The sequence below is a fragment of the Urocampus carinirostris genome, chromosome 11 (genome assembly GCF_059441175.1).
Source record: "Urocampus carinirostris isolate Australia breed hairy pipefish chromosome 11, RoL_Ucar_1.0, whole genome shotgun sequence".
Classification (NCBI taxonomy): domain Eukaryota; kingdom Metazoa; phylum Chordata; class Actinopteri; order Syngnathiformes; family Syngnathidae; genus Urocampus; species Urocampus carinirostris.
In genome coordinates, this window is record NC_142359.1 from 24,912,872 (window position 1) to 24,938,526 (window position 25,655).

Below are 25,655 nucleotides of genomic sequence, written 5' to 3' on the forward strand. Positions count from 1 at the left end.
AATCTGCAATGTCACCCCCTTCCAATGTGCTATGCCTGGCCAAGCTTGCAGCAATAGTCAACCAGAGATAATAGATTAAGGCTGCATGGGTGATTTTCATTTTTTGCAAAAGGATGAAAAAAAATGAGCTGCCTCCAATGACACGACACAGCTATTAGTTTTAGGCGGGCCACAATGGCACTCTTTAGAGTGCCCAAACCGGAAAAAAAAGGTTTCCCTGCTAGCAGCAATAGTCAACTAGGGATAACGAGTCACATCCATAACTAGGCATTTCATTTTGGATGGGCCAGAACGACCCACCTCTCGACAAAAGTGTCTTCTGACGGTCCTCGCTTGCAGCAATATGTTATCGGGGGGAATGATCACGATTGCACTAGTGCAGTTCACTTTTTGGTCGACAGAATAGCACAATAAAGGCAGCAGGCCAGAAGAATATGCGCTTTTCTGACACCTGCTTGTAGCAATAGTTGACTGGGAATCATGGATAGTGGCTGCATGGATTCATTTTATGTGGAAAGAAGATAAAAGAGCCACCACGCATTAAAAAAAGGTCTTCCAGCCCCTGGTATCAGTGAAATTGACTAGGGGTAATAGATGACGTCCAAAACAGTCCAGTTCATTTCAGGCAGACCACAATGGCACGCTTCTGCGGCCTGGACTCCCCCCCTAAAAATTACCACTTCTCTCAGCAATAGTCAACCAGGGATAATAGATTGCGGCCACAAGCGTGCATTTCATTTTAGGCAGGCTACAATGGCACAATTCAGTGGCCAGAACAGAGTTAAAAAAAAAAAAAGCTTTCTGCTGGCCCGCGCACTCAGGAATTATCGACATGGAATAATGGATCATGGCCACAACCGAGCATTTAAATTAGGCAGGCAAGAACCTCACACCTCCTGATAAGAATACAAATGCAAATGAGAATATTGGATCACGCAATAATTTTCAACCCACAAAGCATTAAGGACTCCAAAGTGTAAGGCGCGAAAAAGCGAGGGATTACAGCCATATCCTTGCAAGCACGGATGTGTTTTTTTGTTGGGGGACTAATAGTAATTCTGGCACAAATAACAGCAAGCAATCGGTGTGCTGGCGCATGAGGGTAGGTGGCCGTGTTAACAACTTCCTGTGTCAGCATTCATTGAGCTAATGAGTCAGTAATTCCGCTAGTAGCCGCCTCAAGCCAAGTTTGACAGAAACAGCTGTGGTGAGAGGGGCAACAAAGCTCGAAATTTTTACAAAAACAGAACACAGACTTCATGGAATGCAGAAAAGGAAGCAGGATAAGGCTTAGTTGGGAAGTGGTTGGTTGCTCTGACAGCGGTGCTGACACAAGACATCCAGAGAACGTTTTTCCTGCTGTGACGATGGAAGAAGGGAATCCGGGGATTCTGCACATGGTTATTTGACCATTTGATGTGCTGATTACTTTTTTTCAATTCTTTTTGAATAAAAAAAAAGAATTGTTGTGATACCTGGATGCTAAAACAGAGATATTAGTTTAATTCAAGGGCGTCGGTCAAATATATATAAGACACAATTTTAACTTTAGCTTATATTCAAGGTGTCACACCAACAAACCCCATTAAACAAGCTAGATTTTAGATTTTGTCAAATCATCAAATGTCACACAGTGAAAATAAATGCGCTGAAGTATAATCTTTTGTCTGGAGAGCAGGTTTGGCAGTTTTGCTGTCTTTTGTCTTAGAATATATTGTATGGCTCAATCTAGAAAACAAAACGTGTGTGTCAAAAGGTTCCCCAAATATAGTTTCTTTTAGGGCTATTTTGGTTGAAAAGATCAACAATAATGATTGGAAAATATTTGTTGTTGTATTGAAAAAGTGAGCTTTAGAGGAGTTGGGGAATTTCAAAAAGGTATCGTTAAAAACAGCTGCTGATTAGTTTAATAATTGATAGGTGGGAAATCTATCGATGATTTTCAATATAGATCATGATTGTTATTAATCAGGTGTTCTGACGCACTTTTGACTTAGTCCAGCCAAATGTAAAATGTTTGCCAATTCATCCCATTTTTTTCTTTTTATCTCTTAAGACTTTTGAGACATGTTTCAAGTGCCCATCTAATTCCCTTGTAAAGATTGTTCACAATGTTTTTATCAATGACAATAAAGACAATTTTCTTCCAAACTATAAAAGGCAAACACTGATATGAATCCGGTCCATGACAAAAAAATGTATTTCACTGGCATCGGAATATTTTTCACGTTAATCAGTAGCATACTTAAGTTGATAATTTTCTTGAAATCGAATTTGTCTAGTTGTAGCTCAGATAGAGAAAAAACCCTTAGGCACTGTTGTGAAGGCTACTCAATACAACTGATTAATAAGTGTGAGGGAGGTGATGTAAAGGAAAAAAAATCTCTCTCAGACAATAAAATAGAGGGCAATGTGAAGCAAAAGTGATAAAACATTGAGTACTCTACTGAGAGAGTAAACATGGTAAGGTTTGATGCAAATGCCGGGAGAACAAAAGACCGCTTTCACAAGAGATATCTGCTGCGTTTCAGATGAGTGTGAATACACGCTGAAGGTCTTTCAAGGGGTTGAGTAAAGGGAACAGAGTTGGCTGCGTGATTCTTCGTAAGCAAAATGAACACTGGAGCTAAAGCAACAGACAAATTGAAACTGAAGAGAGAAAGCAAAAAAGACAGAAGGTGGAAGAAAAATTACAGCAGATGGTAAGATTCTGCGAGTCAAGTAGATGTCTGAAAAGTAGCTTTCCATGTATGACTTCTACAAAGCCGACACAACACACGAGAGTCACAAGTTGTAGCTGAACAACTCATTATATTCAAATCAATATTTCCATCAAGTCGTAGAATGCAATTTACAAACAAAAAAAGCGTGCAATAAGTGGTGGGGAAAGTAAGCTGCTCCTCTTCAGTGAGCTGTGTTTTTTATCTGAAAACGGATGGATAGATGGATGCCTTTTGTATGAATTCATGAATTGGAATACAACTAGGTGAAATGAAAATCATACTACATCGCCAAACAGCCGCCATCCAAATCTTCAAAGTATGATGTATTTACATGATTGTCATTACAAATCTCTTCCCAGATGAGTTTAATCTTTTTATAAATGAAGACCCTGAAGGCATGAGCTGAATGGGTATTTAAGGTAACCTGCTGTTGCAAAAGGGCCACAAGTATTTTGGGGTTTTAATGAATCCACAATGAATGACATTTTGTTTTTTTAATACATTGAAGATAATAATACACCTATTACAATTTCTCATTTTCAGAGACAGTACCTCACAGTATAGGCCTGTTTGCAAAACAGACATTGGTACTTGCTAAATATTCAGATGTGAATTTATTTTTGTGGATCTTTTCAGTCATTGAATGGCCTTTTTGTATTTTGCAGATAATTTGTTTATCATATTTTTGTTATGCGACTGGTCAAAAAGAATTGTCACGGTGGTGCAAAATGAGTACCAATGTCAGCATTGACATGTTTCTGTCTGGTTTGGAATCTTATTTGCAATGCAAAACACACACACACACACACAAACACACACACACTGAGCAGCACATGAATATGTGGCTAGTGTAAAACAGCTGGCTGATTAAAGCGAGCCAGGTTTCAGCGGTGATGCTGATGGATGGGAACTGTCAAAGCGGAGATCCACTGAAAAATAACTGCACCAAGATTACAGGCTTACAAGAAGGAAGGTTGAACAAGAAATGTAGCTGAACAGGTGTAGACCAAAGTCAGAATGTGGTAATCAAGACAGCAAAGGAGAATTATTTTGTGCCAATAGAAGACTAACCTCTTTTTAAGAAAAATATGTAAATAATTTATTCTAACACTTGATTCTTTCAGTGTTTTTGTAGAAAAAGGTAGCAAAGCTCCCAGGCCCCGTTGTGTAGCAGCAACAAGTAGCAAGAACGAGGGTTAATGTTGGCGCTGCCCATGAAGCCAAAAGCTACTAGTTTTCAGCCCTGGAGGACATTATGGGTATAAAGCTTTACCGGCTGCTGGCAGCGTTCCATTGTTAGCCGGAGTCATCTTATTCCCAAACACGGCATCGAAATCTACCATCATGGTAGGGGCATCGGGTTGCGAGGGATGGCTCTCCAGTCCTAGGGGATGTAGTTCCATTATTTAAGTAACATTTTCTTTTAGGATGACCACGTTCCTCTCCAAAAATAAAAATATGTAGACAAAAACATCAAGTAAAGAGTTTTCCAGTGATCAATCCCCTCAGGGAGAGTCCACATTTGCCTTGTAGTAATTTAGTAACAATATTTTAACAGTTTAACAGTTTTTTAATGACAGCTAATCTTCCACATGAAGAAATTCATGATACACCTTTCGAGTGGAAAGGTTCTTTCAGGACAAGTTTGCTAACCTTTGTTAAAGCGGGAGGTGGAGGGGTCTTTAGTTAAAAGCCCTCAGCCATGAAGCTAGTAAGGTCCTGTATGTCTCCCTGCTACTTTTTTAAGATCTTCCTTTGTGAAAAGGTCAAAACACATAAATGAAGATGTTTCAGGATCTAGGGTGTGAGTAAAGCTGATTTTGTGGATGCAACTGACCAATGGGATTCGGAAAATGGCAGTATGGTGAATTGAGGGAAGAATGCTGCACAACGATGGCATGTGTGTGATGACGTTGACAAACATATGGAGAGATGGAGGAAGACCACATCTACTTGCATATCTTTGTGTCTGAAGCAGTTCCTTTGAGCATATCCTAATCAAAGTCTGTGGTAGTGTGTGTGTGGCGTACCTCCCCAGGCACTGTTGGCAGAGGAGATGGAAGGAGTGCACTGCACCGCAGGGATGAAGGCTGGCTGGAGATCAAACAAGTCACTGTTCAGGTTGGGAACACTGAGGAGCCCCGGAAAAGAAGACGTGAGAAAATAAGACATGTTGTTAGGCAGACGACAGATAAAGAAATTGCACAGGAGTAGGAAAGACTACAGGCTGGAATAATGGGGTTTGGGGGTAGCGAGTGGATAATCAAGTCAACAAGAAAGACGAAAACTAGACTGGATTGGGCGTGAATAATTAATTGCTCGGGAATAAAAAGGGCACTTCAAAAAACTTCAAAGTGCTCACAGTTATAGACTTCTCTCCAAGGAGAAATTCATGATCCCGCATTATATATTACAGTTGCATCTGGTAGGGTGGGTAATGCCACAAAATGGCATCCGCCTATGGGGCCAAAGCAGGGCTTCAAATTGAGACTAGAGCAATTATTGCACCTGTTAGCTGGGAGGCCAGATCCAAACAACTCTGGCGTTTGGGCGATGTGGTTGTTGTTGTGGACGCTGCCTATGGATTGGTTGCTGGGGGATGCAGAAGGCGGAGTTTGCATGCAGATCTCCTTCAGACGCTGATCCTGGGAAAAAAGTATACACAAAATTGTCAAGCAATCAGACAGATGCTACAAATAAGCATGTTTAATAGGCATTGATACGAATACCAAACTCTGATACCACAAGTGGTTTTGATAATTAATATATATTTACCCCCCCCCCCCCCCCCCCGAAAATAAACGAAAGATTACTCAAAGGAAAGATTAGTTCATCCCCATAGAAAACATTTCCTTAGAATTGCATGAAACTAATGGCAATTTTTAAGTTTTTATCCTCCCGTTGCATTAATGTCCTTTCTACCATCAGCAGTTTTGTCAGTCTCACAAGTACAGATACCTTAAATTAGTTTTTTTATTACACCCAGTACAAGCTTTGCCATCACTTTCGCCATTACTACCTCTACATAAATTGTACAACTTTTTAGGTGGTTAAAAGGACTCATTAAAGCCACCAGAGTCAAATCAATGAAAATTTTTAGTTGGTTCATGACCTCTGATGCGGGATTCAGAGAAGCAAACATTACATGACTTCAATAATAAAATAATATAGCTTGGAGGGCAGAATGTTGTAGGCTTGAAACACCATGCAACCTAAGATGAAAGCCCACTTTTGTTAACATTTTAAACATGAAAATTTTTGGTTTTCAGACTGTATCCAATAAATGTCTATGAAGTTATTAAATTTCCTAATCAAAATAAATCATGAAACTTAGGTTGAGGTGACACTTTTTCAAATGGACATAAAAACATTTTAATGATGCTATATCTGTGTCAAGTCATTCTTAAACAGTCTCAACTTTGAAAGGAGCCACATTTGTTATTTTAGAATTAAAAATCATCAACTCGCTTACATATGACAGCAGCGTGCGGTTTAAAGCAAAGACGAAGACCAACAAGAAACCTGTTCATTTACACTCCAGCAGTGCAGCGAGGAACAAATGGAAAAAGCTCCAGATGGACACTAGTGGTCCGTGTCGAGTCCATGTGGGCATCACTTGAGTGAGAAAAACGGATCTGGCTCCATTAGCAAATTTCTCACTTTATTTCACTGACTGAATTGGAAGGAAAAAACACTTGGAACAAGTTACCTTAAGAGCCTGTAATCTGGCTTGCTCTTCCTCCAGGGCCAGCTGTCTCTCCTTTTCATCCATGCGGGCGAAAGACATGTCAGTGGAGGCAAGACATGAGACAGCGCTTGACAAGGTGGATGCTCTGTGAGACGAGAGAATGTCAGAGGAAAATAAGTGCCGATTATGAGGCACTGAAATCTTCAAATATTCACCTGGCGTCGGCATTCAGCTCCTTGGTCTTCTTGCCCTCCAAGGAGGCCAAATGCTGCTCCAACGCCTCCAGGAGGCTGCTGGGGGCCTTCAGAAGGAAACAGAAGCAATCAAGGAGAAGCATTCCATGTAATCCAAAAAACGTTTTATCATATTGCCCCCCCACACATTAAAGAGTACACACACTCATACTTCTCAGTATGATTTCTAAGGATGGCAACGAAGTGCATAAGGCAGTAAAAGGTAGCCATGGCAACATGCAGCAAAAATTGACATGGTGAGCAGCATTATAAAGCTTTTGAACAAAAGCAGGATAGTATTCAGAAAGAAAAAATGCGGTTACTGTGTGTGTGTGTGTTATTTTCAGCTTCCTTGAACTTTCATAAGAAGCACTTGTGCAGTTCTCATTAACCCATTGTCAAAGAGTTGATCAGAAGTGTAAAATACGAAGCAGCTGCGTTGTTATCAAAAATCCACTGTTGGGCTGTGCTTTAGCTTATTGCAGCACACCAAGAGCAATTTCCTCTACAGAGAAATTTTGACAACGTCACCATCCGCAAGAATGTGCTAACACGCACATCTGGAAATATTTTGCGGCGGGCGAGACAGTAGTTTGCTTGGAGAAGTGGACCTTGTAAGCAGAGTCAATATTAGCTGGGGGACACACACCCGCCAGCAAGGTGCGTGTTGCTATTAATTATTTATGAAACAAGTGTTTGGCACAACAGGGGAAAAGATCATCCTGTTTACCACTCATACCTTTCTGCCTCCTGCATTGTGGTTATTCGTTCCTAAAACGTTGCAGACAACAGCGATGGGATAAAAAAATAAATAAAACCCAGCCGAGGGAGCCATGCAGATGAAGACTGAGGCTGGCATGGCAAATCCTCATTTTCTATTCATGAAGTTTCACGGCCTTTCACTTGTCGCGGCGAACTGCCCGCAAGAAGGCAAAAAGCAATCTGCACAAGTTGAACAGACGCGCATCCTAAGCAAGGCAACGAGCGAGCGAACGTGCCTGTGTGTGCATGCGGCGTCACTCATTTCATATAAGACGGGCTGCGTGCAGGAGTGTCAAAACAGGTAAGGAGGAGGAGGTAACACCGTACGCAACCCAGCACCTACAATGTATGATCCTTTAGTTTTCTGCGACAAAGGAGGAAGAAAATTACATTGTGAAAGCCACTTTTTATAAGCTTATTTACACCTGTACTTTTGAAGCTTTATTAGGTGTTCTTGATCCTCCTTTGGGGTGATTAAAAACACCCAAATGCACAGCCTAACAGGAACACTAAAACAGCAATAGAAATGTTTCTGTTCAGTGGTACAGCGATTTACATCCTGTATCATGAACTTTCATGCATTAGGGCTCTTATTATTACATAGTTGGAGCAGAGCTTAGAAAGCTACTGGATTCATAACGAGCCTGCAATAGTGATGAAAGAACGCGAGAACAAGCTAGAGGAGGAAGGTTCTACTCTTTTTTCCAGGAAGATCAGAATTATTGTTGGACATCCCCAAAAACAAAAAGTGAGTGGAGGGTGAACAGTAGAGCGTCTTGGTGAGTGAGAAATAGAAAGTACAATCAGGGATTAAATGAGGCGAATTTATGGATGGAAATTTGAATGTCCGGACAGGAGGGGAGAAGTGGCGTAGAAAAGCAAGAAGATAAGGATGGTGAGATGTACACTGACCTGTGAGAGATCGGGAATGTCACCCTGATCTATTCCGACTTCCTGTTGTAGAAAACAAACGAGACAAAGAGGAAGGTGGGTGGAAAAAAATGGAGGGAAAAAGGGCAGGGTCCATGTCAGAAAAGAAATAGGGGAATCGTTACTTAATGCGCTAACAATAAACGGTCACAGAAATCAACAAACCGAGTTTGTGACGCCACACTGAGCGATTGATCGATGACAAATGGCAAACGTGGGGTGGAGGATGGCATGATTGCTGTGATGGATCGTGTTGTGACGACAACACATTGATAAAAGAGGAAATAAAAAAAAGGGACACCGACAGCAAACCCAACCGCAAGAGGACTAACAACTCGGACAGATAAGTAGACTCTTGGAACATAGATAAAGAACACGAAGTCAAGGACTATTAAACGAGTCACCGTCAGGGCTTCTACGTCTGCCTCACATCACTTGGGTGCACCCTCCATAGCGCCTCTTAGATCTAGAAAAGTAAAAACTTGGGTCTGATTTGGGTCAACCAGAAGCAATTAAGAACAATTTGATTTTTTTGAAAGTGTCCCGATACACTTACATATTTGTCATTCTTTAGTAATTATATTTACTTTTTTATCTCTTTGTGTTTGACCTTTGTAAAAGACGTTTATAATCTTAAATGTACCTTTGTTAAGGCCATTTCAGGTATGGCTCCACACCAATGGTGCATCTTTTCTTTTTTTATTTTATGTATAGGCCTGGGCGATTGTGTGTACATACCTATTTGAGTTTCCTATAGCGCGTGGTAAGTAAGTATATATGGACATCCAGCACAGCTTATCTGCTTCGGCAATCTGTCAACGGTTGTCCATGGTTGCCTTTTGGATAGAGCCACGACGCATTGAAAAATCGTCAGGATCCGTTTAGAAAACTTAAAACAACTTGAAAGAAATGACCAATATCCAAATATGTACCCAAATTATTTGATGTTATTAATAAAAGGATGTTAGAAATATTTACTTTTGCTAAGCTAATTAAAATACAAAGGGATTTTAATTTTTTTTTTACGGGCACCGTTTCATGCCTGCTCCGAAACAAAAGAGCAAAAAAAAGAAAGAAGGGATGATTCGCAGCACTGGGTGGCAAAGGACCGCAGGGGTATCCATCTTTGTCAGGATAAGGGAGAGAGGGGGTACTAAAACCAAACTGTGTATATACCCAATGTCAGTGTGTCTGTGCATACCTCAGCGACTTTAAGGAACTCTGACAGCTTAGTCATCCTGTAAAGAAATTTTTTGTAGATGTCCAGAGCGTCTTTACATTGGTTCTTCTTCATGTCGAAATATTTCTCTGCAGCAACAGGAAGAAAAGGGATATAGAAAAGATGATGAGCACTGAATGCAACCTACATCGAAGCCATGGCAACCAGTATGTTTTACCAACTCCGGCTCACCACACTTTGTTAGATCATAAGAACTCTTAAATTAAGTTGAGTTTGGTACCCAAGAGGTTGATGACCCCTTCATTGTAAGCGGCAAAAAGCCTGATGGAGTCTTTGAAGAGCAGCATGAAGGCAGAGTTGATCACACCATTAGTGAGTTCGTTCGGGTTAGCCTGCGGAGAAAATAGCTAACGGCTTGAGCGCTGATTTCCAGAGAGAGACAAGAATTGAAATCATCCAAATCACAGCTCACGCACACCCGCAATAAACTTGAAGTACCTGGAAAGCTAGCAGAGCATCCAACTGGTTCTGAATTATGGGCAGCGTCTTGATCAGCTTTTCCGTGTTCATGGTCCGCATCACTCCGTCAGTCCTGCACGATGACAAATGCTTTGGTGCAAATTAGGAAAACCCGAGCAACACAAACAACCAATACATAATGAGCATCTGCTCAGCGATGCGTGCTTTGCAATTTGAAACTGAAGGCTTTCAGAAACCAATCACATCTGCATTGTTTCTCATTATGGAATTGGGTAGTTTGTCTTAAATCCATTTTTCCACATTAAGTCAGAACAAAGGGAACAGATATGTTCTTTGACCACAGAAAACATAACGTAATACAAAAAAGTTGTGTAATTGTAATTTACCAGTCAGATAGCATTCCTACCAAATGGAAAAATGAGGGCTACAACTTGGTCTAGTTTTCTTCTATATCATTTGAGCCATAAATATTTGGTGTATTTTTCAAATTTTAAGGTAGTTATAATAAATTTCAGTAAGTCATCATGGAGGGATAATGTATGTTTTGGTCATTTTGCAGCACCTACCCTCTCTTCATCTTGGTAAAATCCACAGCCACAAGTCTGTACGACATGGCTTTTTCGTTCAAGTAATGGCTGTATCTTCTAATGAAGGTTGACATATCGTAACCTGATAAAGAAAACCCATCAAGCGTGCAGATTAAATGTGGTTGATTAAGTTGCGACAAACATCTGTTTTTTTTCCAATTACCTTGCAGAGCGCCCTTATCCAAGAAGTTGGTGAGGTTAAACAAAGTGTTTCTGGAGGCCAGGTACTGGATGAAACGCTGTGAGGTGAAAATTTAGACAAATAGTAATTATTGCCATAAATATTTTTTGGTGTGTATTTGCTTTAACCCACTTGATATATTGCCACCTTAATATTTTCTACCATTTGATTGTTCTGTCTTGTGTGTTCTATTCAGCATCATGCAAGCCAATCCCTTTGCAAGACAACAATGCACACACCCAGAAAGTCAACTAGAATACAATGGTCACTTATTCTTGAGCCACGTGCACATTTTGCTAGGGAAATTACTCAAACACGCTGCCCATACAACATGGTATGTCTTCAAAGGCTAGCCTGCCCCCTTCCCCCAGTACTCATTTTCAACTTCAAAATGATCCATGTGAACTTTTCAACTCCTCCTCCACAACTGTCAGCATGTCTGTATTTCCATGTGCGTGGTCTTTAAAATGTTTAGCATGCTGGGGAGCTCTCCGTGCACAATATCCTTCAAGCTAATTTAAAATATACGGGAGATTTGCCACTCTGCCAGTTCTAGATTTGGCAGTCAACCAAAGCCTGATGAATTGCAGACAAACACATTTGTTTACAGACATGAGTTGTATTGAAGTTGTTGCCACAGGCGTTGGAACTGTTTAAAGAGACATTTATTTGATTTTTTGCTTCCCTTTTGGATGCCAGCACTTTAAAACAACGATGATGCGAGGATAGAAAATTGTTTTCAAAGTGGATAATCATTCATTCTAAAGAGACAAATCAATTATAAATTTTGGATCTGATATAGAATGGCAATTTACCTCAAAATGTTGTTATTGTAATGCGCAGATAATAATACCAGGCCACGAAATGTATTTGAGTGAAACATTGCTGGATCTCCATTTGCAAATGGTGGCTTTAAAATATTTAAATATTGTCACACTAAAAGACAGTCTATTTGCCTCATCACATCGCCTTATGAGAGGATAAAGCTGAATAAGTGGATGGAAACAGTCCATCAGAAAAGCCCAAAATTATGCATCCAAAACATCTAAGATGCTTTAGGAAAGATCTAGAATTTAACCAGATCTTTTATTTACCGGTATGTATCTGTTTCAAATGAAAACCGCAGCATTGATTTTGTTCCAATTTGACAAAGTCCATGGCAATACTAGTGGACAAATGTGCATACTCCAAAAATCTTATTATATACCTGATTTAGCTAAAAGAGATTAAATGAAGCAAAATAGTGAAAATAGACAAATCTTTTTCTTCCAATAGTAAAAGAAACACAAATACAAAAGAACTAATGCTCCAGACTAAATTCTGCAAGACAGTCCTATTGTAATAGATGAGCAGATGGGTTTCGGGGAGAGAAATGCCATCATTTCATGGAACATTAAACAGTCCGAGAGTCTTGCCACAAACACTGCAGAGTGAGAATACATTGGGAATTTCATTAAGTCACCAAAGACTTGCTATAAACGTGATTTAAAATTGTCAAAGTTTAGTTTGAACTGCTAGGCTGTTTGGCATTGACCATTATTAAAACATATTAGGAGTACAACAGAATTTTATTTGCAATTTGTTTCTTTGCTTGAAAATGGTACATTTTGGTTAAAAAATAACAAGTGAGGATTAAAGTAAATGGTATGACCCGTGGGGTAATGCTGATCATTTTGTCAGTGAACATGTCACAGCTGATGACTTCTATTTGTGTGACCTTAAGATATCAAGAACACGTGTCAGGATTGTTCTCAGAAGATTGAAAAAAATGTCACGGGAAAAAAAAATGTTTCTTCTGGGACAAGCTGAGCTCCTGTGTAAGACAACCGATTGTCATCTACGTCATTTCAAACACATATAGAAAAGTGGCAGAGTATACTGTTGACATCAACAGTTCTCTCACATGTCGCTAATAACTCCTGCTAATCTTCTCCTGCGTTTTTCTCATCTTTTTAGTATCATGTTCTACCTTGTACTGTTGACCTTGTTTGAAAACAAGGGATCAAATTAAAACGGCAAGAGCCATTTGACAATACAGGATTGTCTAAGAGAATGAGAATATAGTGATGAACCTCCTTCTTTTCGGTCACGCAATTAAATAACAAAAACATCACACATTCTGGATGCCTTCAAAAACAACTGAAATATTGCAAAACTTTTATTATTTCGTGATTTTCTATTTTGGCTTAGAGCCTCCTACTAGATTTCAGGATATTATAATATTTTGAGATGGGATATTTGCGTTATTGCCATAATCAACAATATTAAAACAGTAAAAGACCAGTTGATTAGTTATGAATTCAGAATGTTTTGTTTTTTTAATTGTGTGGCAAAGTATAAGAGACTTTATCACAGTATTTTCATTTTCAGAGATAAATTTTCCCCTAAGAATTTTAGAGTGTAAAAGGTACATAGTTATAGGTTTTTTTTATTTTCTAGGAAACAAACAATGGTTGTCTTAGTGTTACCCTGATAGGTTTATTCTGTTTTTAATATTGAACACCTTAAAAGGAGATTGCATAGGCTGTCAGTTCATTATTTTGACCATTATACCTCAGTGTTTTCCGTTATTCTGAGTATTAGGTACTGTTTACATCATTGTCACTATCGGCCAATATAGATGCTGTATTTAATTTCAACAGTCTTTTGTAACCAAGGAGATTTAATAAAAAGGAAAGGCTCATGGGAGGCTTTTGAAACAGAATTTGGCCTTAAGGAGGATTTTTGTACAGTTCTCTCCTGTTCTCCTTGCAAGTTCAAATTGTATTGATGTCTTTTCTATTTTTTTGATAGTCTACTAAACTTGTCATACCACAAAAGGAAATCATTCACTAACAAAAAAATAAATTCCTAATCTTTTAAATCATCATCTTAATTGCTAGATCTTAACTTCCATTTTGAACTTATCAAACAGCTTCTTGAATTGAGAGGGAGAATTCTCTTAAAGAAAAATAGAGAGCTCGGCTGGATCGGAGGGAGTGGAAATAAGTACTTGCAGGCATTGTTTGAAGCATCCTGCTGGACCCTGTTTTTGATCGTTTACACTTTACCGCACCAGGAAAAAGCTGATAGGCTAAGACAAAGGGCCTTCTCTCAGTTCTCCGAAATTAAAACAGGAACCCTCGACATTATTGTAAATATTTCACACAATTTGGACATTTTTGCATGTTTTTTCTAGTCAGGCATATAAGGATGATCACACAAAATAAGGTTATTAATCTTGATTTTATAGATGGCCAAGCCTGTTTGCGGTTTGACCCCACAATTACATGGTTTTGTTATTTTAATGGCCAAGCTTCTTTCAGCTGTGACAAAAATGGATGGTATGGCCATGAGGCAGCAGGGACACCTGGCCACTGAGCTGGCGTCAGCACAACTGTGCCGACGGGTCTGATGAATACAGGCCCATCAGTGCACTTTTCCCCACAATGTGCAATTTAGAGTACTGGAAGTTACTTGTGGTCGAGTTTACAAATGATACAATTGGTACCTAGACAGCTGGTAAAGTTTAGGAATAAAAGTTAATAAACCACTGTCCTCATTAAAATGTAGAGTTTTAAACTTCTAACCTAATTGTCCAATAAATCAATTTCACTAGTTCCGAAGCTAATTTAATACAACAATCTATTTTAAGGAATACATCTCAAGAAATCCTTGCAGCTCCACGGTGACCTACTTAGCAGCATTTTGGCTTAGCAAAAATGTTGCGTGAATTTGCAAAGCTTGTGCAAACATTTAACACAGTCGTGTGATGAACTGGTGTCCCGGCATGGTATTTTTAGTCCTGACTTCAGTAGTGGCGGAATTATTTGGACTAGTATTTGACGAGACCAGCATTTGGAGGTTGTTCAACCTGCATAAATACAATTTGATTAAAAAATAAATAAATAAGGAAGAATGTTGCTTAATGTTTGAAAACAGAACTAAATCTAAGCTGACTTTCTTCCTCTTTTCAGTATGAGTTGCTGCAATAACTGACAAAAGGAATGTTTCCGCTTGTCAATACCAACTTTCTGGGAAAAAAAGAAAAAGGAAACGCCTAAATGGGTAACATTTTAAAAGTTCAACTCAAACGTGTGTGTCACTAAAAACTGCAAAATGATTTGACATTGTGACAAATGTTTTCACAAAATTGCGCAACTGCTTCTGTTCTTTACAATCACTGCATAGCGCAATTTCCTTCTACCATTCTTAAAAAAAAACAAAAAAACCACAACAACAATTTCCTGTTGGTATTTCATATTTTGAAACACACATTTTAGTTCCCTGAGAAGTAATCGGAAACATGGTGGCTTGGAATATAAATTTGGGACTTGATTTTGAAGTTGGCTCTTGTATGCTTTCCAAGCTACATGTTGTGCTTGTATCGCTCAATGTCCATTCACGAAGTTATCAAGAATAACGAAAAGAATGTGCCACAATGTATGGCGTTTAAAAGGATGGTCTTGTTTTGTGAGTGCGTGTTTGTGTGAGTGTGTGTGTCCCACCTCATTGCCATACATCATGAGGTGGTGCGTAGTGATAAGGGCTTTAAAGACCACCACCCAGCTGGAGTTGCCTGTGCGCTCAAACAGCGTGTCCGCCAACTGGGGAATGTTCACGTTCATCTCATTGGTGCAGTGGATCAAATCTAAACACAACAAAGGAAATAAAACACAAAAAAGTCAGAAGTAAAGAGGTTTGATCTGGAATGTTTTGATATGAGCCTGTGCTCAACATCAAATCTAATCAGAATTCATAAAATGGCCTTTCATCTTGAGACGTAATGAAAACAGATATTTGCATTTTGGTTCATTCCACTGCCCTTGAAAATCATTCATTCTGTTCCCCAATGGCATCTCCTTTTTGCTTCGCCACCGAACATTTACGAGCATCCAGTTTCCTTACCTGGCTATAATGGAAACTGCTTCTCATTAGACTAGCATAGGAAGATGGCAGGGAGAATGGTCCCGCCGGATACTTTTATCACAATCATCTGAGCGCTTGCACAGGCAGACTAAGTCGACAGGACTGTTATTCGTGTAGCCTTCGCTCACTTAACACATAATCACGCAGACTGATTCGTACAAGATCACAACCCTCCCACCTGCCTTTAGCTGAAACAAATGAGTGTGGAAAAACTCAAAGGGATATAGCAGCACATTTAGAAGGGTTGAATGACAATATAGACTACACGAGTGCTTCATGTGGCACCTTGTTCATGACAATCTCTGAAGAATGACTAGCGCCTTTAGAGGAAGACTGACAGCTCTGAATATGAATTACCATTGTACACTGTACCAGTGCGACAAAAAAACAGCAACGGTTTAATGGGAAATATTGGTCAGCTGATACTATTTATTGATAGCCCGATGGAGAGCTGGATGAAAAAAAGCTTGCTGGACCACCAGCCCGGGGGCGGACCTTTCAAATTGTTTTGTGATTGGCTGTTGTGCTGGTGGCATTTGATGAGCTAATTATAAAATCAGTAGAACTCACAACCCAGGTCTATACATGCAATTAGTTGTCTTGAGTAAAAAAAATGTACGATGACATTTGTTACACAAGAGTCCTGTAAATCTCTTACAACCAGTAAAAAATAAAAGACTCGTTTTTTATTTGTTTTGATTTTGGAGAGTGTCAGAAATTGGGCATTGTTTCAAAAGAAATACAATGGCATCTTAAATCTCAGAGGACAACAAGTCCTTCTTTTACACCTAATGTGTGTTTTTATTAAGGATTGAAAGGGGGTAAGGTTTTTTAGGTCCGTCTGCAAGTGTAATTATGTAAAGAGCCTACATATGCTGACTTAATCAGGCCGAGCGAGAGGCATTAGATGCCACTGATCAAGAGCAGAAGAGTGAGGAAGTAAGAGGCCAATGCACGGAAAACAAAATATGACAGAACATGGAGAGTGGAAAGAAAGAAGAGCATGATTGAAAAAGTTAAGGAGGACAAATAAGAGGAAACCAGACCAATAATAAATCAATCGTTCAGTGTCTTTAGCTCCAAGCTTTCTCTGGTCTATTAGTAAAATTGAAAGGGTGACATGACATACTGTCAGGCATGTGATTTAATTCCTGATTGTCACAGAGCTGTACTCTTGCGAGGTCTATTGTCATCTCTTACTTTAATGGCCGATGATTGAGCCATAATAGAACAGAGATTTCTTCGCACCAAGTTACATTTTGTGATGGCTGTATGCATGTGAGCAGCTTTGTAGATTCCTCCAGTCCCACTTAGGATCAAATATTAACTCACACTACAAATGTCTGAACAAATGATGGGCAACAGACACAACTCAATGTGTTTATTAACTTAGTGTCATTTCTAAAGTGCAGCTTGTCTAAGACAAAAGCTATATGCTCCCTCTCATGTGTTAGAGCCAAACATACTGCATCTAATACACAACAAGTTGAGGAAGCTCCATCTACTTAAAATTACCCCCTGGCTAGTAAAGTGTGCACCTTGTCCAGAACTTCATGCCAATTTCTTGCGCAGACAGAAGGCAATGCCTTCGCTCTGCGGTCCTTTTCTAGTTAGAGGACAAAAGAAGTGTGAAAAAGGGTTGAGCCTCTGCAGCCCTCTCAAGCTTAAAAAGCACATTACAGTTTTTGCTTGCAGACAAAGGCCGGAAATTGCTGAGACACTGACAGATTTTATGCAACAGCCTTTTGCTTATATCATTGCTCACATTTGAATCGGGAAGACTTTTTCTTTCCACAGATAAGTGTTGTTTTTTTGCAGGGACTCAGGTAGACGAAGAGGAAAATAAAAAAATGAACCAGAGAGATGCAGAGAAAGAATGTCACCGGAAGTTTGCCTATTAATAGTTTGAGCTTTGTTTTAATCCTACCCCAGAGGGCTTGAAAAAAAAGAGACTTCTCTTCCCAGAAATAAACACAGACTCCCTCTTGCGTCGAGAGCTGTCTTGATAGGAGTGTCTTCAAATTAACTACAACCCAGCAACAATGCAAGTAGGTAGAGTATGACGACCTAAAAAAAGAAGCCCAAACCGACCGAGGGACACCAAGAGGGAGATGGTGATAAACACTTCCATATCAGGCACAACTACTGATTGTGTGCTTACACTTCAGATCCAAGGCATGTACTCTACAGTATTTATAATGCATTATATTTACTGTATTTGTTCACTTGGAGACTTTATACTTCTAGTCCAGTGAAGGTGACATGCAATGCAGTGTACATAGAGCAATAAACCTTTCCGGCCAGTGGGTCTACATCAGACCTATCTTTAGTCAGCAGCCAGGGAGGGGCGACCCCTGCTCTGTTTGGATAGCATTGGGCTCACCTCACAATCGAGTAGCCAGCTAGCCTGAGATGTATCGTTGCTAGGCTATCAAGATTGCAATCTCTACAAAGTAGGAGGACTAAATGCCACTACGACTACTCAAAGATCAGGAAAACTAGTCTCTGTAACCTTAATCCCGGCCTGTTAATGACGGTTCATAATAAATGTTAGCAATGAAAGTGAGAAAGATGTGGTTGGTCATTTGTGAAAAATAAATTGTGTTATGATTCAACTTTTCCCAAGTTAACTATTCCTGACAAACAGTGTTTGTTGGGCACAGCATTATGTCAAGTCTAAATCTGACGGCAAATGATGAACATTAATAGGTTTAAGAGTTTATAATGTGTCTGATGAGCGAGTATAAACAACATTGTTGTCGATAAACCGCGCCATTGTGGTTATGTACCCCATTCAGGTTCCCTTGCCAACTTAGTCCATTTAACAGCAGCCAGCTGCCTACGTTGCTGCCATGACAACAAAAAGCTGGCAGAGGGAGGAAACAGCCTTGACTTTTAATGTCACAATTCTTTTATAACTGCCGTGAGATTGCAAAAACGGCATGAAACAACAATTTAGCTGCTACTCAGAAGACAAGCACTATTCAACCAACAAAATGTTTGATGTTGTGCCCTTGAGGATTCATTCCAGGAGTGGCAGGTACAGGGTACCCACTACTGTTAACAGAGGCGGACTTTCCAAATGGTGACGGGGAATTAGCTTTGAAACAGTTTCTTTTTCACAAGTGGTGCCTGAATGTCACACTTCTTAGGGTTGCTGCTGTTGAAAAGACCTCTGGCGGGGGCGCAAATATGCCAGTGAGATCATTCCCAGCTTGCTGTCAGACTGATTTTTTTAGCTCTGGGAAGAAAAGTTGTCTCTGAATGGAAGCTAGCAACTCCATTGAATTTTTGTCTGTTCTTTTCCCACTGAATCAGCTGCAACAGGAGAAGCAACCTTCTGGTTTCATTTCCTCTCACCAAATCAGACTTTTCAGAAAAATCACATTCTGCTTCTAGTTCCTAAAAATGTTTCTGCTCCGTGATAATTTCCCACGGGTGTGTCTTCACAGCTCTGCAAAACTCAACGTTTGTGCCTGCTCCCAGTTTAGGACACGTACATACCGACTGCACTTAAGACTTCGATATGCCTTTTTTTTGTTTCTCACTGGATGCTCCACACTCAGCCTGCTAGGAAATAGGGTTGACGACACCGAGGTTGTCGCATTTGCAGGGAAATCAATAACAAAAAATTATTAAGCTGAATGTGTCGTTTTGGCTTCAAAGGTCACAACTGCTCCAGAATGCGTCCCTGAATTATGTTTAAAAGCTTTAACATCTATTTTCTGAATATGAAAATTAATCAGGTGATTGTCAACTAATTTAGTCCAAGTCCTATTCAAAAAAGAAACTTAACAAGCAAAAATACCCGGGAATGAATAGCTGGACATTGAAAAATAAATTTTATTTTAAGTGGCGAAAATGGAAAAAAGAAAGTATTTTTCATCTTTATTTCATTGGTTGGACCCTAAACATGTTTTGGTTACTGATTGCAATGGCCTCACTCTCTTAACTCAGGATTGGTAATTAAAAAACAATCAAATGGAACTGCCCCAGTAGTCTTTTGAAATGAGATGATGGCCTTTTCAACACTTTGTATTCGATATATTTTTCTTTATCTTGTTTACTAGTAACTGATACATTATTTTAAATAACACTGTGAAGAGGTGGAATTTTCACAAAGATTAATTAAACACCCCCTTTTAAAAGCTGTCCTTTGTAATATTACAGGTAAAGGGAACACCTTATGATATTTATAAAATTATTATAGCGTTCAATTTATTCAGGACTTTAACAGAAGAGAATCTTGTCTGACGAACATCGGTTTCAAAGTAATATTTGATTGGAAGTTAGAGATGCAAAAGTTGATCCGAGTACACTTGACCTCTGCAATTTTTCTAAGACGTCTCATTCGGAGTTTTACGACACGGATTTCAAATGTATCTTGATCGTGTTGAGCACATATCTAGTGCCTTATCTATGATCTACTTTCTTTGGGATTCAGAATGGGCGCAACCATTGTCTTTTTGATCTGCTAACACACAGAGGTGAGATGCACTGAAGAGCCAAAATTCTGTTCATGTGCCCAATGACATGTCAGTTGCGCATGCGACGTGATTTGCTGTGTGCGTATGATAAATGCCGCAGCCCGTGCCAATGTCAGCTGCCATTGTACATGTGCACGTGAAACGTGTGGTTTCATTAGTGCGCAAATTTTTCTCTGTGCAGAAAATGACATTCAAATAGTGACAGAATTATACTTATGTGTCATTTGATTATGTCATGTGGCGTCAGTTAGTGTCGCATGTGGTTGCTGTGTGCATAGGTTAAGTGCTGTTCGTGTCAATGTCAGCGGCTGCTGAAGATGTGCATGTATACTATCATGTTCCATTAGTGCCAAACTTCTGGCGATGTGACATTTGACAATGTAATGTGTCGTAAGTTAGTGTTACGTCTTGTTGCTGTGTGCATATGTCAAGTGTCATTGTTTGTGTTGATGTCAACTGCTGTGGTACATGTGAAAAAAATAGTGTTTAGTGGTAACTCTACTTACAAATGTCTCAACATACGAAAGTTTCAGTTTACGAAGTACCCGAATGGAAAAATATTGCCTCTAGTTATGAAGGCGTTTAAGAATACGAAGTCAAAAATACAGTACAATACGCGCCTCTCCCAGGGTTTCCCGAACGTAAACAAATTGGCTATAGCTTAAAATCTGCCTGGCAACCCAGCAATCTCTTCGTGTCACCGTCAGAGTTTAGAGACGAGGAGGAGGGCCGATTCCGGCAAGATAGCAGAGAGGAGGACGCAGCCATCATTCAATACGCCCAAAATAAAAATATTTTAGCAAAATTCTAAAAAATCTTGGAGTTTGTGGAAAGGAATTACCCGGAAAAAGTCGGGCCATTGGTACAGCTGCATCGCACATTTCCGATGGATTGACAAAAGGTGGCAAAAGCAGACATCATTGGATCTCTTTTTCATGAAACGCGATGCAAAAATTTAAATGAATATTTTTATTATTTTCTTTATTCTTTGTTTATTTTACATTATGTGCCTCACGTCTTATGTTTAGTGTGCGGCAACGCAATTTCAACATGTATTCGTTCCATGTTCTGATGCGCATTTTTGATTTATTAAAAACTATACTGCAGTTTGGCGCGACCTGGGACGGAGCGCTTCATTCAAAATGCGTCACTACAAGTTTTTGGGTAACGAAACGACTCCCAGAACGAATTAAATTGGTAAGTAGAGGTACCACTGTACTATGAAATTCCATTTGCACCAAGATTTTGTGTATGTATGAAATTTTGTCCCATGAGTGTCAAAATTCTTCTGATGTGTTGTTTGACGATGTCACGCTGCTTTTGTTAGTGTTGCGTGTCGTTACTGTGTGCACATGCAATATGTTGTATATACAACATATATACGTTGTATATGTACATGTGTAATATTGGTTCCATTAGTGGCAAAATTCTGCCAATGTGATGTTTGACAAGTTTGTGGGGTCTGTTAGTGTTGTGTATCATTGCTGTGTGCATGTTAAGTGTCTTTGCTTGTGTCGATGTTAACTTTTTTGTATATGTGCAGATGTTGATCCTGTCAAATGCATATCTACAGTAATGTATTTGCTTTTCAGACTGGGTACAACTTTCATTCCATTACCCAAAGTGGGAAATTGTTTCCTTATGGTGAACGGATGTGCATAGACAAACACCAAATGGAGGAGATTGAGGAGACTCACAGTCCAAATGTTTCTTCTTGGGTCCGCTGACTTCATGCGTTGTGGCTTTGCACACTGCCTTACTGATCGCCGATCCAGTCATGCTGTGCTGAGCTGCAGCGATCCGGTCGGTGATCGATTGGCCAGACATGACGTTTCCTTTTCGGTTTCTCTTCGGTGCCCTTCCCTACCAGTTCAACTCAAGACAGGGTGGAGGGGGAGGGAAAAAAAACCACTACGATCCTATCAGAGGGTCGACACCTTGAACGTGACTTCGCTGTCAAGTAAGTCAATGGGAAAAGCGTTGATTTTCTTTTTCTGCGATTTTCTCTATATCCTCAACACGATTACGAGCTCGTCCGTGTTAGCTCATGTTTCCGTGGCAATGCCAAAAGAGAGTCCCGTCGTGGGATTTGGCAACATTGGAAATAACTTTGTGAACAAGAATAAACATATTTCACCAGACCACCGGCGATGTTGTCTTTTCAGGTCAAACAAATGTGGCAGTTTTGTGTGAAAATCACAACACACACTCGCCCTCTGCGGATTTTTTTCCTCTTCGGAGTTCCTCCTTTCCTCTGCGACAACTTATAAGCCGCTAAAAGTGTCCGTCAACTCCTTCTTCGGGAATAAAAAGTCACAGGGCACCGGGAAATTGCATTGCTGGAACTTGTGAAAAGCGCACCGGGAAGGGGGAGCCTCCAGTGGGGAAGGCTGACGTCTCAGTCGGGCGCGAAGGGTGGACGGTGTTAGCCGAAAAAGGCTAGCCACATTAGCTTGAGAAGAAAAAATAAAGAGTTGAACCGGCAAGAAGGTTCTTTCGTAAATGACGACCGGCAGTTCTCTGTGGCTCGTCCTTGCTTTCCTTTCGTCAACCGGTCACGAAAGGGAGGGCTGGCGAGCGGCTTGTTCCGAGACACGGCGGGGCTGGTTGGTCTGCTTCGGTCTCCGCCGGACAAAATGGCAGCGTCAAAAATCAGCTGATCTCACAACTCAGATGCCTTCACTGACAGATTCTAAACGTGGTATTTCTAGCACCCATCGAAAACACCTGGAAAAACTGCATACCTGACTTCTCATTCGTTTTACCTGTATTTTATAAGAAAAAAATCAAATTGTGTTTCATCAGAGTAAAAAAAAAATATATATATACTGCTTTTTTTCGTTGGTTAATCACCTTGTCTACAATTTATCTTTGTTTTTATTCTACATAGTCTTTCTTGCTGTGAGTAAATAGGTGCCGCATTGTGTTAGTAGGGTTGATTATTGCTTAATAAGAGGAATTGCAATCATGAAGAATGTAGACGTTAGCGTATTGTTGTTGATTTTCTGCTGTATTTTTTGTGATGTATTCTTGTTCTATTTCTGCAGTAGTATTTTTGCAGTATTTTTTTGTACTATCACTGTAGTACTACTGTAGTATTTTTGCAGCGTTATGGAGTTTGTAGTAGTAGTTTTAGTAGATTTTTTTGAAGATTTCTGTAGTATTCGTATAGTATATTTGAAGTAGTACGTATTTCCGTGTGAAGATTTTTGTAATATTTCTTTAGTTTTCTTGAAGTATTTCTAAGGTAGTATTCTTATAGCATTCTTCTATTATTTCCACAGATGCATTTTTGCAGTATTTCCGTAGTGGTTTTTTTTGTAGTATTTCTGCAGTAGTATTTTTGCAGTTAGATCTCTTTGTATGTTAGTAGTATTATTTTAGGATTTTTGCAGTAGTCTTTTCGTAATGTTCCTGCAGTTATATTTCGGGGTGGCAGTAGCTCAGGAGGTAGAGCGCTCGTCTTGGATCAAGGGATTCCAGTTCGAATCCCGGCTTGTCCCTGTTACATGTCAAAGTGTCCTTGGGTAAGACACTGAACCCCTAATACCCCCAATAAGCAGGTTAGCGTCTTACATGGCTGCAATACAAGGCCGCTATTGGGAAATGTGAAGCACACTGTAAAAGGCTTTGGGAAGTGATTGACTTGAAAAGCGCTATATAAATGCAGATCATTTCATTTCATTTTCTTCAGTATTTTCATAGTAGAATTTTTGTAGTACAGTATTTAGAAGTTTTCTTGTAGTATTTATGCAGTAGTATTTTTGTAGGAATCTTGTTGTATTTTTGTAGTATTTGTAGTAATATTACTGTCGTTGTATTTTGGGAGTATTCTGTTGTAGTATTTTGTTGTATTTTTGTCATATTTCCATAGCAGGACTTTTGTAGTATTTATATACTCTTATTGTAGTATTTCTGTAGGAGTATTTTTGTAGTATTTCCGTGGTAAAGAAAAAAGAAATATATTGAAGACTTGTTTGCTGTTTACTTCGTATATAAACATGTTTACACAAACGATTTTGTTTTTATTCAACATAGCCCTTCTTGGTGTGAGTAAATAGGTGCTCTGTCGTGTTTGTCAGGTTTATTATTGCTTAACATGGACGGTGGGGGTGGAATAGGAACTGTCAATTGAAATCTTTCCCCTCGATGTCATTTTAAGAAACAAAAGTTCTAAATCTATACGTGTCTTTAGCTCATCTTCACAAAAGTGGTTGCTGAACGAGTTCTCCGTTTTCCCACAGCGCTGAACGCTCGTGAAGTCGTCAATGAACGAAACCTTGAATATTTTCGGAATATTCTTCAAATCTATTTTTTCTCCTGGTTGCATCACGCCCTTGCAACAAGAATCGCCGCAAAAACGTCATTTTCAGCTGACGTAGTGCACACATTTGATGAGAGGGGGTGGCATCCAACGCCTTTGTCCCTCAGACGCCCTGTGTCCTCATTTGACTCCACATCGCGTACGGAACGCAATGTGCTGCCGAACCAACCGTGGAGACTTTTCAGCATCGATTGAGCGAATATGTGCATAGTTCATCCTTTAAAAATTCGAAAGCAATTAAAACACATATGTGAGTGCATACATCTACATTCAAATCAGAATGGTCTTTTTGGGGTTTGATGATCACACAATTAACATTGTTTAGAACGTGATGAGACCTGGACACTCCAGGATAAATAAAATATATATTAAAGGTGTCCGTCCATCTATCCATGATCTGTTCCGCTTATCCTCAGTCGTGTCGCAGGGGTGCTGGAGCCCATCCAAGCCATCTTTGGGCAGCTGGGAGGGGACACCCTGAACCGTTTGCCAGCCAGTCGCAAGGCACCCAGAGACAAACAACTCACTTGCTCATTAATACCTAGGGACAATTTGAATTGATCAATTCACCTGACATGCACGTTTTTGGAATGTGGGGGAAACCTACTTCATGCACGTGCTTGTTGTTTTCTTTTATTATGGCGGGGCGGCAGTATCTCAGGTGGTAGAGCGTTCGTCTTTGGATCAAGGGATCCCAGTTCGTATCCCGTCTCGCCCGTGTTACATGTCGAAGTGTCCTTGGGTAAGACACTGAACCCCTAATACCCCCAATAAGCAGGTTAGCGCCTTACATGGCTGCAGGGCCGCTATTGGGAAATGTGGAGCACATTGTAAAGCGTTTTGGGAAGTCATTGACTTGAAAAGCGCTATATAAATGCAGATCATTTCATTTCATATTATAGAATGAAAATGGTGAAAGTTAGAAAACGACTGATTCAAATACAATCCAAATGCCAACACAAACCTCCTAAAAGGATTTAAAAAAGGAGAGTTTATTCCAGCGTAAGAAAGCCACTTATGTGCATGTGCCACACAAGCCGCTTGACAGAGGCTGCAATTATGATTTTAGACAGAAAATGGCATCAGTGAGCGGAGAATTTTCAAATTGCGGATGCCAAAGCCCCAGTGCGTAATACTTGAACTCTAGATGTCACAATCACCCGGAACTGGAA

The 25,655-nt window shown here is 39.8% G+C and overlaps 1 protein-coding gene across 4 annotated transcripts in view; it reads right to left on the reverse strand.

The window, feature by feature from the left end:
- LOC148356887 (phosphatidylinositol-binding clathrin assembly protein) overlaps window positions 1-22,820 on the reverse strand; it is a 33,035-nt gene extending 10,215 nt beyond the window's left edge. For 2 of the 4 annotated variants that reach the window (XM_088348327.1, XM_088348326.1), the window contains exons 1-13: window positions 21,857-22,820; window positions 15,252-15,394; window positions 10,747-10,822; window positions 10,563-10,665; window positions 10,015-10,108; window positions 9,797-9,908; window positions 9,538-9,644; window positions 8,319-8,360; window positions 6,627-6,712; window positions 6,433-6,556; window positions 5,232-5,368; window positions 4,754-4,854; window positions 3,997-4,107 (exon numbers count right to left, since the gene is read on the reverse strand). In XM_088348327.1, the coding sequence (XP_088204453.1) occupies window positions 3,997-4,107; window positions 4,754-4,854; window positions 5,232-5,368; window positions 6,433-6,556; window positions 6,627-6,712; window positions 8,319-8,360; window positions 9,538-9,644; window positions 9,797-9,908; window positions 10,015-10,108; window positions 10,563-10,665; window positions 10,747-10,822; window positions 15,252-15,394; window positions 21,857-21,986 (1,366 nt within the window). In that variant the 5' untranslated portion in view covers window positions 21,987-22,820. The remainder of the gene's footprint in view (window positions 1-3,996; window positions 4,108-4,753; window positions 4,855-5,231; window positions 5,369-6,432; window positions 6,557-6,626; window positions 6,713-8,318; window positions 8,361-9,537; window positions 9,645-9,796; window positions 9,909-10,014; window positions 10,109-10,562; window positions 10,666-10,746; window positions 10,823-15,251; window positions 15,395-21,856) is intronic. The other 2 variants (XM_088348328.1, XM_088348329.1) reach the window with 2 other exon arrangements.
- Between the last annotated feature and the right edge of the window lie 2,835 nt (window positions 22,821-25,655).